The 22070-nt window shown below is 29.8% G+C and overlaps 1 protein-coding gene across 1 annotated transcript; it reads right to left on the reverse strand.

Annotated features, from left to right (window-relative positions):
* Positions 1-11374: 11374 nt before the first annotated feature.
* On the reverse strand, positions 11375-12374 carry LOC141673479 (uncharacterized). Its single transcript, XM_074480229.1, has 2 exons — positions 12042-12374; positions 11375-11821 (listed from the first exon to the last, which is right to left on the reverse strand). Exons 1-2 carry the CDS (start codon positions 12372-12374, stop codon positions 11375-11377), a joined length of 780 nt encoding a protein of 259 aa, XP_074336330.1.
* Between the last annotated feature and the right edge of the window lie 9696 nt (positions 12375-22070).

Consider the following 22070-nt stretch of genomic DNA (forward strand, 5'->3'; position numbering starts at 1 on the left):
GAGATAGCAAGCACCTTAAAAAAAGGTGTAACTGGTTCTTTACCTTCTACCTAGCTGTCTTATTCATTGTATCTATATTTTCTTGTTTTTTTTTGGTCTTCATAAATTACCATCATAAGTCATCACATCATTTCAAGGTTCCTTCCTTGTTTCTTCCTTCTTCTCTCTCCTCTGTCAAAATGTGATTTTTATATAATAAAAAAGGTGGTAATGTAAGAAAAAAGAATATTACTGAAATTTTTGTAATTTTGCTAAGGATGGTATCTTGATTTATTCTGTGCAATGTGCAGTTGTAACACACACACAAGTGCAAAATGTTCTTCCATTTTGTCATAAATCACAATCCTGTTATTTTTAACACAGGTTCCATGTTATTGCTACAGTTGAAATTTGAAAGAATAAAAAATGATTCACTTTGTTCCAAATAATAATTAAGAACTAGTTAGGAGTATTTAGTTTTGGTTTATCTTAAAATAATTATTTTGGTTGTTGAGAATATAATTTACATACATTTACAACTCTTCTGTTTCCAGAAGTAACTCCTACATTAAATGAGGAACTAACTTATGCTAAAAGTCTAAAATTTTGACAGATCTTGATCATTGAGGTAGAGTTAGAAAAATTAGCAACAAAAAGAGATTACTATATATCAAGTAGAGTATAAATTAATCTTGAAAAAGTAAAGGCATAAAAAATTATTACAAATTATAAGAAATAATACACATGTATGATCAGGGAACTCGAAATTTGTGAATTGTGATTATCCTTTACGGTGTATCAAATAAGAGAAGTTGCCAATGAAATGTTGACACCTTGTGATCACCCAAAGTTTTGTTTTGGTTCCAAAAGCTCAAAGTAGTCAGCCCCGCGGCAGAGATATTTTACTTTCACCCCTCTCCTCCCTCTGATTCACTGGAACATCTCCAACAAATCCGTTTATAAGTTAAAAATAGGGAATGATGCTAAAAATTTAAAGTTGGAGAGATTCTTAGATATTTTTTTAAAGTTTAAAGATCTCTTATCTTTCCTCAATTTTAAAAATCTATATCTAACTCTTAACTTATATTTAATATTAAAATAATCTCTCCATTTTATTTTTCTTTCCCTTTTTTATAATTTCAATATACTTTTAATTATAAAATAATATATAAAGTGTAAGTTTAAAAATTATTATTGGAGATGAATCTACATTATTTTATTAGGAGCTAATTCTTTATATTATTTTTAAAAGTGAACTAAAAATTTCTTGAAAATGCTCTTATTATCGTAATAAGTGTGAATCCTAGTTAATTATTCAAGTAATGATAATGGTATTGGGTCGTGAGCCGGTCATAGCTCTATAATAATAAAATATTGTTCATTTTGTTAACGATTTTTTATGATTGAGTTGATTGATCACTGTTTAGAGATTAATATTGATTATTTGACAACTTTTAGAACAGAAATCACGAGTAATCTTTTACCTCCGAAGAATGTTTGTAAATTACTAGGATTAATAGAAAATATTTTTTTCAAAAAAAAAAGGATTAATAGAAAATTCTAGTAAACTTTATTTATTTCATTATGTTAGTAAATTAATTAACAACACTATCTGCCCTGTTAAGTTCAAGGTGAGGTGAAAATAATTAACAAAAAACTGTCAAGGCATACTGGACGGTGGGAACAAAACCACGATTTTATCAATTAATGCATTAACACGATCAATAATATTATAGAAATGTATAGACTTGTTATCCCGCTAGTTGGTTTAGTTTTATATTTCTATCTAGTTCAGTTTCAACTCTTCAAAAATTTTCAAGTGTTTTAATAAATTATATTCGAAATATACCAAAAGGTTGGTGTACCATGATCCATGATGTACTCGTGTAGTATGTATGTTTATACATAAATGTCAACAAACCAGCTCTATGATAAGGTCTTGCTTCCAAAAATATATAATTGAGATTACAGCAATTTCGTTCGCCACATGAAAATAGCGAATTTGATTTGATATTTTTGGTACATGAATATGAAAGTATGCTGATAAATTTAATGTCGGTTTTGAATTTACACTTGGTTACACGACACGAAACGAAAGTATATGAAATAAATAAATATTTAAATAAATTTATCAAAATTATATGAATACATATATCTTACAATAATATTTTACATATAATATTTAGATAAAATTGATACAAATTAGATTCAAATTTAAATTTCATAAGACTTAACTGTACTTAAGTTTTATGACTTATTTGACTTAAAACTCGACTACTAAAAACTTAATATTTAAATATATATATATATATTATCTTTATTTTTATTATTAATCTTAAATTATACGAAACGTACATGATATGAAGGCACACGAACACGAAATGAAGCGAATCCTTAACAGTTCGGGTTTGTGTTATGCATTGATGACATGAAACAAGAAATCATATGAATCGAACAAATTACCACTTGTAATTGAGATCAATAATTGCGCACAAAAACGAACAACTTGCAATATCTATAATGCATAAAGGATTATATTCTAATAAAAACTAATCATACATGTTTATTTAAAATAAATAAAATTTAAAAATTGTGTAAATCAAATCAAATAACTTAAATAATTATAAACCACATAGATGATTGGGTATTGTATCAAAAGACCCATTTTTAAATTTTAAATGCCCAAAAATATTTAATGACGCGTAATTATATTTAAATAATCTACGAAATACGCATTTGACGAAATGTATATTTATTTTTTTAAAAAAATTACAAATAACACTAACATGAGTACTAAGTGTTATGCCGCATTTTGGCATAGTCCAAATTTCTAATTTTTAATAATTCTTAATTCCGTTTAATAACTAATTGCTTATTGCCCATGTAATATCCTCTCCGTGAAACAAGGAATAATCAATCACAATCAATTAATTACGGAAAATATCTCGAAACTATATTTTTCAAATCAAGGAAGATATCACAGTGCCAATATTAAATCAAATAAAATTGGTAATTAGCACATAAACGAAATTTATCCCTAAAGTCTCTTAGGGATAAACCCGAATTTCACAGAACTGCGTAGCCTTGATCCAATATAAATTGGTACGCGGGCATCTTGGCAAAGGGATCCGAGACAACGAGACAAATCGAGACACCTCACAAGTCTAGCCACCCTATTTTTTATAAACACTAATCCCCTTAATCCCTAAAAACGACTAAATTCATACACAAATCGCTCTACTATTTCAGCAACCTCCGATTTCGTGTTACGAAATTCCTCCAACAACATTTGGCGCTAGAAGGAGGGGTAATTATTTGATGGAGGGGATGATTCTCAACAGGCCCGGCCCTATGTATTTGGGTGCCCTAGGCGGGATTCAAAAATGGTGCCCCATATTCATAACCAAAAAATCACAATAAGATATATTCATTGTATAAAAGAAAACTGACTTGAATCTAAAGTAGTAAGTGAATATAATGAATTTCTTGTACGCTAAATATCCAAGTTTTCAACCTCCTGCAATAATCTCCTGCAAGCCACTGATGTAGTATCATGAATATAGAACAGTCATCATTACTAGAAATTTTTTTTCTAGGCTTTTGAGATGTGAATCTCTCTATGATTTTGCTATAATCTAGAGAACTTGCCAGCTCACTTTCAATAGACAATAAAGCCAATCCATTAAGCCTATCTTGAGACATCGAAGAGCGGAGATAAAATTTGATCAGTTTCAATCTAGAAAATGTCCTTTCCGCCTCTACCACTGTAACAGGAATAGTCACAACGATTCTATAAGCTATCCAAGCATTTGGATAATTTATTTGTCTTGAACTAGAACTTAAATAATTAAGCACATCTATTGCCTTTGTTATCTCATCGGGTATTACCATTCGAAGCACTAGTAACTCGTTAAACAACTCTGCGCCAACAATATCATATCGCATATCATGTCTAAGAAATCCCTCAAGCTTCATGCAACAAGATTTTAACCCCTCATCATCACCAGATAAATGCTTCTTCAGGTTAAATAAAAACCCAATTTTTTCCTTATAATCTTGAAACTGTTTAAACCGTTGTTTTAAGTGAAAAGCACCTTGATCAACAATATACAAGAAATAATACCTTCTGAATTTTTGTTCAGCACTCAAGTTCTAATCATCATCAGCTGCAGTAACCCCAAGATCATCAAAATGAACAAGTCTACGAATTTTTCGCTTTTCTCTGCCTCCGCCGCTTTCAATTTCTTTTGCCTTTTTTGATGCCCCGATAACTGGTTACGCTTCATTTTCAAATTATCTAGTCATCAAACAAAATAATGCAATTAATTTTAGTCACCAATCCCAAATCAGTAAATCACAAAAGACATACTACTTTTTACAAAAATAAATCTCAATTATTCTCTAATTATTCACATCAAATCCTTAAATTAAAAAATAATAATAAACAAATAGTAAATTACAATATTATTAAAAAAGTAATTAGAATAGAAATCTTTAAACCATACCTGTGTTATAATTGCTGAATTGCAAAGCAAAGATGATCCGATCTTCACGATGAGTCGATGACTTCCAGTGTTTTGATAATTGATATTCAGAATGAACAGAGAACAATCCGTGTTCTGTATTTTATTCGGTAGCTAAGCAGAGGGAAGGAGAGGGTTTTGTACTTTTGTTATATGACTTCATCTGGCCATCTGGGATAATGGGTATAGACGCGCATAGTCCAAAAACTCAATTTCTCCAAACCTTTCACATTTTTACTTTGTTTTGTTTATTAAATAAATTTATTAATTATATTTTTAAAGTAAATTAAAGTAAATTAAAGTAAATTATATTTTAATTTTAAAATAAAGTTATCACAAAGATAATAATATATTTTAAAATTTTAATATGTCCCTCAATCACATATATGTTAATGTATTCTAATTAAAATTTGTATTTTAAAAAATAAATAATAAAAAAAAAAAAATACACCTATATACATATGTTATTGAAATATTTTGGTGCCCTAGGCCGCCGCCTTGGTCGCCTTACCCAAGGGTCGGCCCTGATTCTCAACAAACACGGGATTAAATATTAAACGGGGTTCGACATAGATTATACTGAACAACATACGGATGAAGCTTTACCAGGGGACCTACGGTGAAAGAAAGCCAAACATCCACCGAGGATTTAAGCAGCACATTCGCGACCATTAAAAAAGAAGAATGCTTATGCAAAAGGTTACTTGAATTCAAATAAAAAATAAAGTAAGCACGTTGACCGGGAAGCACGCGACTTTGGAGAATGATTCGGAAACCGACTTTAGATGGCGAAAAATAAAATGAAAAGATAAGTTTTTTATTCTTATTTTATTGTTTCTGCAAATTGCAAATTTTAATATTGTGCCATGCATGCATAAATTTTATATTTTAAATATTTTTGAATAAAAAATATTACTAATTAAAAATATGTGCGAGTAATATATTACTGTGTTTGTAAAATTATTGCGCGTATCTAATTTTGGACGACGCATATATTTTTAAAATATTGTACGAGATATTTATTTTGAAGATTTGTGAATAATTAGGAAGATTGTACGAGAAGTATCTTTCTAAAAAAAATATTATCAATGTGAGACGCATAATTTAAAAGAAAATGTTTTACGAAAAACATTATTTTAGAAAAAATAAATATCGCGACATTTTTAAAATGCTATATTTATTCTTGCGTTTGGATTACGTTCAAAATATTTTCATATATCGTCGCTATAATATGTATATGTCAAAAATATTTCAAACTTGCAAATTGAAATTGTCAAGTAGGGTAGCCTAGGTAAACTGTAAGTCCTCCAATGCTACATACTTAAGTAAAGAAGTCAGCCACCCTATGAAAGTCAGCCACCCTATGGATTATACAAGGCCCTACTCTCAGGAGAACAAGGGTGAAACTTATATTATTCAAAGGACCTACTCTCGAAAGCGGAGTCTAGGATACTCTACTTTATTGAAGGCCCCATCAACCAAATTTGGGGCTCGAACGAAGATACATCCTTATGAGGAGTCAACGACACTTGAACAATATGTACGCCAATTCGGGCTATATATATAACTTAAGGTCCTAACTTGACAATACAGACCGCAATGGATTTCAAAAAGATATTACTTATACTCGCACTTTTGAAACCTTGGCAAAAATATATCCTTTATATTGGTTCTCACATGATGTCATACTCTCGCTCGCATACGGATTATGAGCACTGCAGTGCTCCATATGATTTACTTATCTATTAATTTCAGTTTTTTCCAGCGACTCAAGAAATTTGGAAGCATGAAAAATTTTTAGTTCTCCACTGCAGCAAGCTACATTGAAGAACTGTGAGCTAATTGTTATGCCATATTTTGGCATAGTCCAAATTTCTAATATTTAATAATTCTTAATTCTGATTAATAACTAATTGCTTATTGCCCAAGTAATATCCTCTCCCTGGAATGAGGAAGAATCAATCACAATCAATTAATTACGGAATATCTCGAAAATATATATTTCAAATCAAGGAAGATATCACAATGCCAATATTAAATCAAATAAAATTGGTAATTAGCACATTAGTGAAACTTATTTCTAAAGTCTCTTAGGGATAAGCCCGAAGTTCACGAAACTGCGTAGCCTTGATCCAATATAAATTGGTACGCAGGCATCTTGGCAAAGGGATCCGAGACAACGAGACAAATCGAGACACCTCACAAGTCTAGCCACCCTATTTTTTATAAACCCTGATCCCTAAAAACGGCTAAATTCATACACAAATCGCTCTGCTATTTCAGTAACCTCCGATTTCAAGTTTTGTCCTAAAGTGCATACAAAATTTTTGCAATGCGTATTTTTAAAAAAATGTAAATTTCGAAGAAAGAGATATTTTGGACTATTTTGAATAATTGAACTGAAAAAATGAGTTATTTTAATTATTCTACGGTGACAATATTTTCACTTGAACGTATTGTGTTTTGATATACACATAGTCTAAGTTTAGGGAGAGGGAATAATGGAGATGAAAATTTAGCTTATCCGACTTGCCCTCATCACGCCGCCTGGGCCGATGCAGATTCTTTCTTATGAGGTCTGTATTGCTACCAAGTTATTTAAACAACTTCTTAAAAAGGTAACTTCTTTTATTTATTTCACAACAGGGTTAATTATCTAGATACCATTAAAACTGGTTTAATGTAGTTTTAAAAAAAACCGGTTTAATGTATTTTATTTATAGTAAGCAACCCGCATTTGCTAACCTACCTTTCGGGTAATCACGGGATAAATCCCACGGGCTCACATAAAGTTGGTATTTGAACTAAAAATAATTTCAGAACAATAATTATATTATAAATATAGTATAGATACACCAAGAGAGAAGAAGAGAAAGAGAGAAGAAGAGAGAATATATTATTTCCAAGTGAGTTTACAAGTTCCATTTAGATGGCTATTTATAGGTGTAGGATATACAAAATACATAAACTTGATACATGAATTTGATACATGAACTTGAGAAGTCAACGGACTAATATTTATGAAAGATCAAAAGATTAAACCTAGAATGTTCTAGGATCATCCATTCACAATATTGAGAAAGTTCTAGGGACATCCATTCACAACACTCCCCCTTGGATGTTCATTTTTCGATAATTGTGCCTCGTTCAAACCTTTCTAGGAAAAAACCCATTGGGAAAAAATCCTAGTAAAGGAAAAAGAGTACATCGATTATGAAAATTTAGTTCAAGTCCTTAAGTCGACACATGCTAATCTTACGTACCAACTTCTCAAAAATTGATGGAGGTAGCGACTTCGTGAATAGATATCCAAGGTTGTCACTTGAGCGAATCTGTTGGACTTCAATTTCTTCATTCACTTGAAGATCATGTGTGAAGAAAAACTTGGGATATATGTTTAGTATTATCGCCTTTAATATATCCTTTCTTTAACTGCTTGATGCATGCTGTATTGTCTTCGAACATTATTGTCGAAAACTTTCCTGTCATGATGCATGGCACATGACTCTCTAATATGCTGACATATTGATCTCAACCAAATACATTCTCGACTAGCTTCATGGATTGCAAGAATTTATGCATGATTAGAAGATGTAGCAACCAAAGATTGTTTCACTGATCGCCATGAGATGGTCGTATCTCCATAAGTGAACAAATAACCTGTTTGTGATCGAGCTTTATTGGGATCAGATAAATATCCTACATCTGCATAACCAGTTAGCACTGCTTTGGATTTATTAAAATAAAATAATCTCATTTCAGTTATGCCTCGAAGGTATCGAAAAATATGTTTAACTTCATACCAATGCCTCCGAGTTGGAGTGCAACTATGTCTTGCTAATAGATTTATAGAAAATGCAATGTCTGGTCGTGTATTATTAACAAGATACATAAGTGCACCGAGAGCACTAAGGTAAGGTACTTCAGGACCGAGTCCCTCTTTATTTTTCTCCTTTGGCCGGAACACATCCTTTTTTCTTGTCAAGTGATCGAACAACCATGGGGGAACTGAATGGATGTGATTTATCCATGTAAAATCGTTTAAGTAATTTTTCAGTGTATGTTGATTGGTGAACAAAAATTTCATCTCTCAAATATTCAATTTGAAGTTCAAGACAAAATTTTATTTTCCCAAGTTTTTTTATTTCAAATTCTGCCTTAATATAATTAACTGTTTTCTGGAGCTCTTCAGGAGTTCCAATTATATTTAAATCATCAACATACACAGCAACTATAACGAATGAAGATTCATTCTTCTTTATAAATACATATGGACAAATAGGGTCATTTATATATCGTTCCCTTAACAAGTACTCGCTTAACCTTTGGTACCACATTCGACCAGACTGTTTTAATCCATATATTGACATTTACAACTTGATCGAGTAAAGGTCGCGAGAATGTGGTCTAGATGCTTCTGGTATTTAGAATCCTTCAGGGATCCTCATATATACATCTTTTTCAAGAGAACCATATAAATATGTTGTCACAACATCCATCAGACGCATTTCTAATTTTTCAATCACTGAAAGGCTGATAAGATAACGAAAGGTCATTCCATCCTTTACAGGAGAATATGTTTCCTCATAATTAATGTCTGGTTTTTGCAAAAAACCTTGAGCAACTAGACGTGCTTTATATCTTACAATTTCATTTTTATCATTTCTCTTTCACACAAATACCCATTTGAAACCAATAGGTTTTGTCCCTTCTGGGGTTCGGACTACAGGTCCAAACACTTTATGTTTATTAAGTGGGCTCAATTCATTTTCAATTGCTTCTTTCCACTTTGGCCAATCATTTCTACGTCGACATTCATCGACGGATTTTGGTTCAAGATCCTCATTTTCTGTCATTATATCGGGCGCTACATTATATGCAAAATTTTCATCGACGGTAGTGTCATATCGGTTCCATCTCTTTCCCGTGACAACATAATTAATTGAGATATCTGCACTTTCAACATTTTCAGGTACCTTGTCCTCTTTTCAGGTTTCATCTATCGTGTCACAGGTCTCTTGAGGAGTCTCTTCTGGAGATTTTATTTCCTCTATTTGGGCATCTCCACTTTTTACCCTTTTTCTTTTTCGAGGGTTTTTATCTTTAAAACTGATCGGTCTACCTTGCTTCATGCGAGGTCCTAATTCACTTGCTTAGACTATTTATCCTTCTGGGACTTCTATCTTTGCAGGAGCATTTTCAGCTGGTATGTGTGACTTAGTCACTCTATTTATATCAGTGAATGCATTAGGTAATTGATTTTCAATGCCTTGTAACTGAATTATTTTCTGAACTTCTAGTTCACACTGATTTGTACGAGGATCATAAATATTTAATGTTGATGCATTTCATGTAATTTTTTTCCAGCAATTTATTTTCTCCCCCTGATTTTTAGATAATCTTGTTTTCTCCCCCTTAATCTTGGAAAAACTGTTTCATCAAAATGACAGTCAGCGTACCTTGCTGTAAATATATCACCGGTCAAAGGTTCAAGATACTTTATTATAGAGGGAGATTCATAACCGATGTATACCCCTAATCTTCTTTGGGGACCCATCTTTGTACGTTGTGGTGGAGCAACGGGGACATATACCGCACACCCAAAAGTCCTAATATGGAAAATATTAGGCTCTCTTCCGGAGGCCAATTGTAAGTGAGAAAATTTATGATAACTTGTGGGTCTGATGCGTATAAGTGTTGTTGCATGTAAAATAGCATGCCCCCAAACTGAAATTAGGAGATTTGTTCTCATAATTAAAGGTCTGGCAATCAATTAGAGTCTTTTAATAAATGATTCCGCAAGACCATTTTGTGTGTGAACATGAGCAACATGATGTTCGACTTTTATTCCAATTGACATACAATAATCATTAAATGCACGTGAAGTAAATTCCCCAGCATTATCTAAACGGATCGTGTCAATATTATGATCCGGAAATTGTGCTCTTATTCGAGTTATTTATGCAAGTAGTCTCGCAAACGCCAGGTTACGAGTCGATAATAAGCACATATGTGACCGCCTTGTTGATGCATTAATTAGTACCATAATATATTTAAATGGTCCACATGAAGGGTGAATGGGCCCACATATGTCACCTTGAATACGTTCCAAAAATCTCGGAGATTCAACTCCTATTTTTCTTGGAGAGGGCTTAATAATCAACTTACCTTGAGAACAAGCAGCACAAGAGAATTCATTAGTCTAAAAAACCTTCTAATTTTTCAGTGGATGCCCATTTGAGTTTTCAAAATTCTATGCATCATGCTTGATCCCGGATGTCCCAACCGGTCATGCCAAATTATAAAATTATTTGTATCAATAAACTTCTGGTTTATGATAGCATTTGCTTCAATAGAACGAATGTTTGTATAATATAATCCAAAAGTAAAGGCGGGTAGTTGTTCCTTGATACATTTCCTACCCGAAATGATGCATGTGATGTTAAGGAATTCTTTATTCTCTTTACTCATTGTTTCGACATGATATCCATTTCTGCGAATATCTTTAAAACTTAATAAATTTTTTTGTGAGTTCGGAGAGAATAATGCATCATTTATAATAAATTTTGTTCCTTGATGTAACAAAAGATGAGCTCTTTCGGAGCCTTCGATTATACTTGTACTTCCGAAAATTGTATAGACATTACTTTTACATATTTGTAGATGAGTAAAATATTTTTAATTTTTAAGAATGGTGTGAGTAGTTGCACTATCCACAAGACAAATATCTTCGTTTATTTTGTGATCAATGCGAGAATGAGAAATATCCATAACACTTCAAATAAAAGTACATAGAATTAGTAACTAAATAATAATAATCATAGAAATAAAATATCTCACACATAATAAAAAACTTTCATCCAAACAATTATTTATATCATATATATATCATTCATATTGCCGCTTCCTTCAGGGATTTCGTAAAAATCAGACGCATGTAAATGTGTCATGTCAGAGGGGTTATACTCGGGTCCTTCATTCTGGAAAGCTAAATTTGCTTCGGCAATCTTTCCTTTCTCCTTCTGGGATGCTTTGTATAGGTCAGCTAAGTGCTTAGGCATACGACATGTACACGACCAATGACCCTTCATACCGCATCTATAACAAATATTCTCAACATTCTTTTGTCCTCTCTTATCTTTCTCCACCTTTTCATCTTTTTTCACAAACTTCGGGTTGTAATTTGATTTTCCTTGTTTACAAGGATAGTTGTTTCTTACTTGATTTCCTCGACCGTGTCCACGTCCACGCCCAAAACTATAAGTTGCCGCATTCACTTCAGGGAAAGGGCTAGAGCCGGGTGGGCGAGACTCATGATTCTTCATCAATAGCTTGTTGTTTTGTTCAGCAACAAGAAGACAATAAATTAAATCTGAATTTTTTATAAAACCTTTTTCACGATATTGTTGTTGGAGGAGTACATTCGAGGCATGAAAAGTTGATTAAGTTTTTTTCTAACATGTCTGCGTCAGTAATATTTTCTCCACATAATTTTAGTTGAGAACTGATTTTAAAAAGCGCGGAGTTATATTCACTGACAGTTTTAAAATCTTGAAGCCTCAAATGCATCCAATCATATCGAGCTTTTGGAAGAATCACAGTATTTTGATGATCATATCTATCTTTCAAATTTTTCCAAAGTTCAAGTGGATCTTTCACAGTAAGATATTCAGTTTTAAGTCTTTCGTGGAGATGACGGCGTAGAAAAATCATCGCTTTTGCGCGGTTTGATTCAGATTCTTTGTTTCCCTCTTTAATGGTGTCTCCAAGACCTTGTGCGGCCAAATGAATTTCAATGTCTAGTATCCATGATAAATAATTCTTTCTGGTGATATCAAAAGCCTCAAATTCAAGTTTGGTAAAGTTTGCCATTCTTAGAAAAATAATCACAAAAATATATTATTATTATTATTTCAAACATGTATGTATATCTAATTTTACAAAAATAAAATTGTGATGTCTAAATACATGCATGTGAAGCTAAACAAATTATATATGCTTGAAAACTTATGATTGTCATTGATGTGGGTAGAATAAAATATTTCCAGAGATAACCCTATAATCTTTTGATGCCTACTATATCACAGGTATCATATAATCCATAAACAACTTTCATCACTTGCATACATGATTTAAAATGAAACTATACATTTACATAAATGCTTATAAACTAATAATTTTGTATATTTTGGGCACATTAAAATAACTTGTTTTGGTAATCAACTAGTCTAACATATGATAAATCTTCTAGTTAGGTTTAACATTATGTACATATAAAACAAATTATAAGGCGGGACATATGCATGTAATTTTTCTTTTATTATATTTCTAGTGCAAAGAAGTATAGTACCAAAAATGGACATATTCTGAATATATGTTTATGTAAAGATATAATAACACAAATTATCTTAACATGAAAGATTACATACCTTAGGTGAGATAAATAAAGAAGATATGTAGGTGACTTCTTGTACGGTATGTACTATCCCATATTTTCAGATATTAGTATTATTATTATTATTATTATTTGAAATTGTTTATATGATTTTATGTGAATTTTAGTGAATTATATGATAATTGGAATTGATGTTTGGATATTTATATATGATATTATTTGAGTATTTTAATTTGTAATATGTCCAGAATAAAGTATATATAATTATGGTATTTTTTTGGTAATTTTTGGATTGTTATATAATTTTATAAGGATTTATAGATTTAATAATTATTTTCAGTATAATTACAGAACTATTTTATAAAGCAGGAAATATTCCAGCTTCAACCGTTTTTGCGTTTTTATAACCCGAAACTCTTCGGAAAACTCCATTCTAACCTAATGTGGATATTCTGAACATTTTCCGTATTTTAACTTTTTCGATCCGGATTATGGTTTGACTCGTACGCGTCCCGGCGTAAAATTTTCGATACGATAATAATTTCGATAAATCAATAAAATATGTATTCTCGAGAGACGGGATATTTTTTATATTATTTTCTCGTAGGGTGTTTTATAAGAAGTCCGGTTTTGACGATTATCCAAAACTGGTATCAAGTTGTATCGTTTTTGTAATTACTTAGCGGCTAAGTAATCTATTTTCGGATCCGATATGATCCAATGGGATACTGGTTATGTGTTTTAAAATGCATTTATATGAATTGATCTACAATCGGGAAGCGTGTTTATTAGCGTCTTTATCGAGATACTCGTTTTATCTCGTTTTATGTGCGTTTAAATGTATTTTATGTGTTTTCGGGGTTTTCTATTAATTTAGGAATCGTCTTTGTGTTAAAAACCAAACGGACCGGGACCCCACCGGGACGTCAAAACCCACAAAATTCGTGTTTTTGTTTTTATAGAATTATTCGTATTTCAAATACCCAATATTATTATATTTTGAATTATTCGCAATTTTTGGGAAATTTTAATATAAATTTTATATTTTACTGATTTTAAAATTATTCCTCGTAATTATTATTTTGGGGCTTAATTATTTTAATTATGGGGATAAAAGCACCCTTAATTTATTTTGGAGATATAATTTCTATAAATATAAATAGCTGTATTATTTTTATTTTATTCATTAAATTCATTAAAATTCAGAACAATTAAACAGAAAAATTGAAGAACAAGGTGGGGGTGTTCTTGAGCTAAAGAATTAAATCCCAACTTTGGAAGTGTTTTTGAACACCAAATCGTAAGTATTAGTAATTAAAATATTTGGATTTCAATTATCTACCTATTTCAATCATCAAAAACAATCCCAGATTAGTAGATTTTAATTTCGTTTTTTAAGGGTTCTTGAGTTTGAATTGGGGTTTTGATTGCTATTGATTGTTGGATGGTTTTGATGATAAGAATAGCTTTAATAGGTTCAATATAGTCGAATTATGCTACAAATTTATAGGTTGTATCATCAGAATTGTTAAATCGGGTTTTTGAATTTGATGGTTTTTCTTTTCGATTTTCCGGATTGTTCTTGATTGTTTTAATGATTATGATGATAGAAGTCGTTTGTATGTAATATGAGCATCGTTTTTCTATGTCAATCGATGGTGTTGGTTAAGAAACGGAGGATTCCGCGATTTCACCGGAAAACCACCGATAGGTGGCCGGATATTGGGTTATGTTGTTTGTTTGGTATTATTGTTGTTATTTCTGTGTTTCTGTGCTGTTAGTGAAGGGATTTGAACTAATTTACGTTTTGAAATGATCGAATTATATGATTTTAAGGCCGCCGGAACTTCGACTGAGGTTCGCCGGTTTCTGGAGGTTTTCTAGATTCCGGTACCCTCAAGAACTTCCCGACGGTTGTTCTTCAGGGTCCGGGTTTGATCCGTTTTGATTCCTTTCTGACCCGCATTTGATCCTTATTTTCCCTACACCCAAACCCTGAACCTGTTTAAACAACTTTCTATTTATTTTAATTCAAAAAAAAAATCTTTTCTTAATTTGAAAAATCATTTATTTTAATTTTAAAAATCATTTACTTATAATTTGTAATTCTAAAAATTATTTTATTAATTATTTTAAATTCAAAAAATTATTTCTTTTATTATTTTCAGAAATCCATATTTGTTTTAATTATTTATAATGTTCAGTGTTCTAAAAATTCCCGATTTTAAAAAAAAAACCGATTAATCCTTAAAAAATATTTGGCCAATCTATTTTTTGAAATCCGATTAATATTTATAAATTATTTTTGAATTATATATTCCATAATAAATAAGGTAAATATATTAAATATATTAAAAACTTTAATATATCCGATTTTTGTTCCGATTAATCCCCGATTTACTGATTAATCCCTAATCGGTGCCTAAACCGATTAGTACCGATTACCGATTTTTACAACCATGATAATTTGTTTTAATTTCTTATTTATAGATTTAATTAATTGGTTAATTCATTTAATTAATTAATTTTATTTATAAATAGTTAAATAAAATATAATTATTTATAATTAATTCAAATAAATCCTAAAAATTGTTTTTAAGCTTTTAAAAATTATATTTTGGTATTTAAAAATCAATTAATATTATTATTAATTGATTTATTCCTATTTAATTCTTATTTTATTCATAATAAATGAACCGTTCGTCCGTTTAATACGAAACGAACGCGTATAGACTCAGAAAAACATTACGCTTTCAATAAAAATACTTTTGAGACCTAATTTCTTTTGTATTGCAATGTCATTTGATTTGTGAGTCATTCTGAGCCGGTATTTGATCAATAAACACTGTTATTGGCCTGATTTCAATTCTGAACGTTCTGAAACCTACCTTTTGACGAACTAAGTCATATGTGATATGAATTATGTGATACGTAGCTTATATGATTATGTGCTATGTGAAATACGTGTGTACGTGGGTCAAGAGTCTTGTGTTTGACTGTTTTATTTATGTGTGGGCTATCGTATGGGTAGACGATAGGGTTTTGACGCACAGTTCATTGAGTAATTATCGTTTAGACGATTAAAGTTGTATCTCTTAATTATAGATGCGGATTATTCGAGTTGATCAGGACAAGACGTTGGATAAAGAGTGAGATGGAATGGTATTGGATATCTGGCTTCTAGCAATCGTAGGAGCAACATATCAGTAAAGTGTTGAAAAGAAATATGGTGATGTTTTGAGACAGAATGTCAGAATGGATGCGTCATTGCGAGTGTGACTAACTGTTAAAAACCAAAGGCAAGTATCTATATCATCACTTATTGTTCAAGTGATATTTATTTTGATTCTTATTATGCAAGTATTGTTTTCCCTATTCTCAGTTCAGAATAGATAAATGTTTTACATATCGCTAAATTATCATGCAAATACTCTTCTGTTATTCTATGTTCAGAATAACTAAGTGATTTTTACTTATCAAATGAATGGATTTATAAATGTTTTGGGTTTTGAGAAAGATGATTTTGTTGCGAGTATTCCTGCCCAAGTGAATGGGGGAATAAAATTATTTAGGATGTCGATTGATTCGGCTCCTTTTTAATAAAATGTTTTAAGATTGGAATGGTTACTGGTTACAGCATAGGTGATCGAGATATCGGTCCAGCTGTAATATCTTTCAAGGCGAATATATGCCTTTTTTGGCGCCCTATAGGTACAGTATGGCTACGGGATACGGGTAGTACCTATATTTACGGTATGGCTGCGGGATACCGGTGTTGTTTCGTGACTGATCATCAGGAACATCATGAAATATTATTGGTTCCAATCTAAACTGTTGTTTTCTAAATTGTTTTGATAATCATAGAATAAATGATTTATCAACCGTTTCTATTTTGGATTAAAGGTGAAATGCAGTTTTGATTATTCAGTTTCTGATTTATGTTGATACTTACTTTGTTGTTAAATATCAAAGGTGGTATTAGTATAGATGATTGATGTTGACTTCAGTATGGGATGTTGTGAGCATCAAAGTTCATATTGATATCTAATTTGATATGACAACAAAATGAGTATTGATATCAAGAGTTCAGTTTTGAATAAAGATTATGATTTAATCTATAATCATTGCATCTTGTTATTGTTTTTTACGATATTTCCGTAAACACTGTTTTACGAATTTTACTCTCGTTAGGATTTAAAGTATTGTTGAAGCATTTCGCTCGAAAATATCAAAAACGGTTTTAAATACAGATTAGGAATCAATTTTGAGATTCCTTAACTAAATTTTTTATTTCAACAATTATGATTTTAAAATATTCTGCTTTATTGCAGATGTCAGTTTTATATCAAAAACGAACATATATATATATATACGCTATAATAAACTTGTTGAGCATTCTTTCGCTCATACTTGCCTGTTTTCAAATTTAACCTCCAGTGAGGATTAGCTTACGCTGTTTAACCGCTTAATTCAAGGAAGCAAAGAAGAAGCTTTTGGAAGGTGGTTGGTCCAGGGTTGCGAACTAATGTAAGTTCTATTGTGTAAAGTTGTTTATATTATATTATATTATAATTGTGTTATTTCATAGTTGGGCCTAGTATACTTCTTTTCAAAGTTATACTAGCGGGTTAAGTTTTAAGGTTTGGAATTATTGAAAAGAGTTTTAAAAGAAAGTGAAAAAAATATTTGTGGAATTCGGATATCTTATTTCTAGCACTGTAACCTTAAAAGATCTTAAATTACTTTGGGGTCATAGATGATTAATATCTTCCGCTGGCATTTATTTATTGATTTAATAGGTTATTTTGGATTGAGGTTTCATAGTGACGACTAAATCCTCTGACCCCGGATTTGGGGGCGTTACACGGTAAATGGCCTACAAACTTTTTAAGCAAATCGTGCTGATAACATATTATAAATATAGTATAGATACACCAAGAGAAAAGAAGAGAAAGAGAGAAGAAGAGAGAATATATTATGAATAATGTTACATGTACAGAATTGTCTACATAATTTTCGTACAGAATGATGCGGAAGCCCCACTTGTGCCCTGTATTAATGACTTTTGTCGACCACCATGATTATTGTTGTCCATTATACTTATTTTCATTTGTTTATTTAAAAATTGTCTAGATTTTTTTGTTGTGCACGTACAAATTTTTTATTATTTAATTGTACAAGTTATTACTAAGTATTTACTTTTTATTATTTAATAAAAATATTTACATTTTTATGTTTTATATATTTTCTGGTAATATATTTATTTTTATATTTTAATACTAGTATAGTTTCTTTTAAATATGATAAGATATTTAACATTTTAAATTAAGTTCTTAAAAAAATTAATTTCATTATAAAAATTACAACAAATAAGATTGATAAAAGGTAATGAAAACACTATAACATAAAGAATAACAGATTAAATAGTAAAATTATATGTCTCAATAGAAATCAACAATAAGTCTCAATAAACAAAATCATAGCATATTTGTGTTCACAATTAAAAATACCCAACATGGATCAAATAAAAAAGAACATATTTCGTAGCTTTCCAACTTAAAACATATCATTCATTATATTTATTTTCCTTAATTTCTAAAATACCAGGATAGAAGGATGGTATATAGAAAAGAATGATGATGAGAATATTAATTCAAAAATATAATATATGCTTTACAAAACTATAATATATGTTAAACAACCTAATATTTGTAATATTTGTAACATTTCTTGTAATATATAATATTATAATTTATTTTGCAAGTACTGTCTTATTATTAAAATAAAAAAAAATATTTTCGTGATATTGAATATTTTAATTTTGTGAGTAGAACTTGATTACTTATAAGTAGATAATTTTGGTGAAATTTTAATAGTAATATATAAAAAGAAAAAAGAATGTAAGAAACAAATAATAAGAAGATGAAAATGAATTGTAGGTATAACTACAGTGACCGACAAAGATTATTAATACAGTGGTGAACTATCGCTTCCACATCATTCTACAAATATTCTGTAGCTAATTCTATATATGTAACATTACTCATATTATTTCTAAATGAGTTTACAAGTTCCATTTAGATGACTATTTATAAGTGTAAGATATACAGGATACATGAACTCGATACATAAATTAGATACACGAACATGAGAAGTCAACAAACTCATATTTATGAAAGATCAAAAGATTAAATCTAGAATGTTCTAGGATCATCCATTCATAATATCTAAAAAGTTCTCGGGACATTCATTCACAACAAATTAAACTCAATGACGAGTATATTTTGTTAATTATTCTTAATATTTACGAAATTCAATCGGTCTTAACTCATCTCTTTCAAAGTCAAACTCAACTTCTCACTAATCAAATAATTCTTAAATTTTAATATATGAGCATTTTCCATTGTCAAATAGTTAGAAAATTAATAAAGTATAATGTGTCGCTAATTTCAGTTACAATCTTAATACTGTTTTAAGTTCAATGAACTTGAGACATTAGATATCACTCCATCTGTCCCAATTTATCCGTTCAATTTGACTTTTATACATAGTTTAAGGTGCATTGACCACATAGTTTCGTCGATTATCTTTCAATTTTTTTTTGTGAATAAAGATTCAAATCTTAAACTCGCATAATAAATGAAAGAACACAGAATATGTGACAGATTTTGCTGTTTTGATTTCATAGGTTCGTATTGTTTCTGATTAGCAATCACCATTTAATTGGCTCCACTTACTCGCCACATTCCAAAATTGTTTTATTACTAATTCACGTGTCAGATTTTAAGGGATTGTTAATAATATACGGATTTTAAAAGATTTTTCTTGATTTCAATTTTTTGTGGATTTTGATGGAGTTGATCCAAAATCTTGTAGAATTTTGCAGATTTTGTGGAGTTTTTTAGAAATCCATCAAAATCTCGTGTATTTTGAAGAGATTTCAAGATATTAAAAATGTATTAACAAATCCATCAAAATCCACAACTTTTTTAAATAAAAGAAAATCCATGGACTTTTGAATACCATCAGATTTTGATGGATTTTTTAAAATCCAAATTGAATACCACCAAATTTTGATTAACTTTTTAAAATCTAAATTGAATACACTCAGATTGGAAAAAGTCTTTTAAAATCCATAATTGAATACCCCGTGATTTTAAAAGACTTTTTCCAATACTTGTTGAATACATTCAGATTTTAAAGGATTATTTAAAATCCAAATTGAATACCCCATGATTTTAAAATCCATAAAAATCTTTCAAAATCTCAATTGAATACACAACCCTAATATTATATGTATAAAGTGGGTAAAATCTTTCAAAATCCCAATTGAATACACAACCCTAATATTATATGTATAAAGTGGGTATAGTAGAGAGAAGTATTAGATGTAGTTATGTTAAAAATTATAAAAAAATTACTATTTTTGAAATTTTTTGAAATGTAAACAATCGGAAGGAACATCCCAAAAAAAAGTGTAAACAAATGGGGGGCCGAGGAAATATAAATTTCTATAATTTTCATGTGTGAGAATAGGAGTAGTGCTATATGTAAAAAAAATCCCCAAATAAAATGGGATAATAAGTCATAGATTTTTAATTGGATTTTTAATGAATATGTCCCATTTTAGAAATTCATTTATAAAAATATTTTAATTATAATATTATTTGTAAATATCTCTCATTTTCAATTTTTTTGACTATTTTAAGTTAATCATAGTTAATTTCACTATTATACATTTTTAAATGACATGTTTAACATTTACTTAAATATTATATTTAATATGTTACTATTTCACTATTTTAAATAATTAGTTACTTACATATCAATATTTTTATATTACTTTTTTTTGGTTAAGAGCAGTAATATTAAAAATAAGGTTATGCCTAAGGTCAAAAATTAACCGACTAACAACATATATTTTATGATTAGATTTTGCTACGTCCTAATAAAAACTTAGCATATGACTGGATTTTTTGATGAAGGGGAGAGAGAAGAGATTGAGATAAAGAATTTTAAGTCACCTAAGTATCGCACTTAAATTTTCACGAGAATATTAATTCAAAAGTGTAATTGAATTTTATTGTCATGTATATTATATTATTTGGGACATTTTTAGTCAATGTAAGTACAAAAATATAATTAATTACATGTATATGAGTTATATAAGAGTTAAAATTTAATCCTTGAACAGTTTCATAATTGTTGAAAAAGATTGAATATATTTATAAAAAAAACTATTAATTTGGGATATATTATACAAATTTTGATTTTAATTTAATTTGTAGACTAATATATATACATGTATGATCTTATATTATTATTATTAAAAAATTTACCATCTCTATGCTGCTATAACATTTCAGAATTTTTTTTGATAACTTAACATTTTCCTGAAATTACATGTATATTGACCATTATTTTTTATTTAATCTGTCTCAAAATTATTGTTCAAAATAAATCCTAAAATCGCAAACATGAAAAGAGGATGAGGGTTGGGGGACGAGGAGGGGATGATGAGGGGAGTTGAATAAAACACAACATCTGCTACCGAAACTCAATTATTAATATCCCCCCATGTTCTAAATCGGGCTCGTATCACATGGAAGTTAGACAACGTAACTCTGATTAGCATAGAGGGTCGAAAATGAAATAAAGATTTCATCGTTTTGTGATTTGTGAATTATACCACATGACACTGCGTTAATTTAAGCCAAAGACATGCAGGCACGATGTGGTTTATACAAACTTTTGATATTGTTTGACAAATCTTAAAACAAGTAATTTATAACTTAAATGAAATAAGTGATTAATAAATGATAAGTTGACAAACGTTTATAAATTATACAAGTGTTTGGATAATTTAACTTATAAGTTAGATTTTTTTTTTAATTTAAATGAACTAAAATAAATAATTTGTAAATATATTATCTTAATTTTTATATTTTAAGTTTGATTAACATTTAAAAAAATATATTTTAAAACTAAAATTGATAAAATAAATCAAAAATCAAAAATAAGTTGCAAAAAAGTATGTGATTAATAACATTCAACTTATCAGCTTATAAATTATAAATTCAACTTATAAGTTGGGTTGACAAACACTCATCAATAAATTTTTACAGTTATAAACTAGCTTATAACATTTGCCAAACAGTCACATAATGTATATT

The sequence above is a fragment of the Apium graveolens genome, chromosome 7 (assembly GCF_009905375.1).
Source record: "Apium graveolens cultivar Ventura chromosome 7, ASM990537v1, whole genome shotgun sequence".
Classification (NCBI taxonomy): Eukaryota; Viridiplantae; Streptophyta; class Magnoliopsida; order Apiales; family Apiaceae; genus Apium; species Apium graveolens.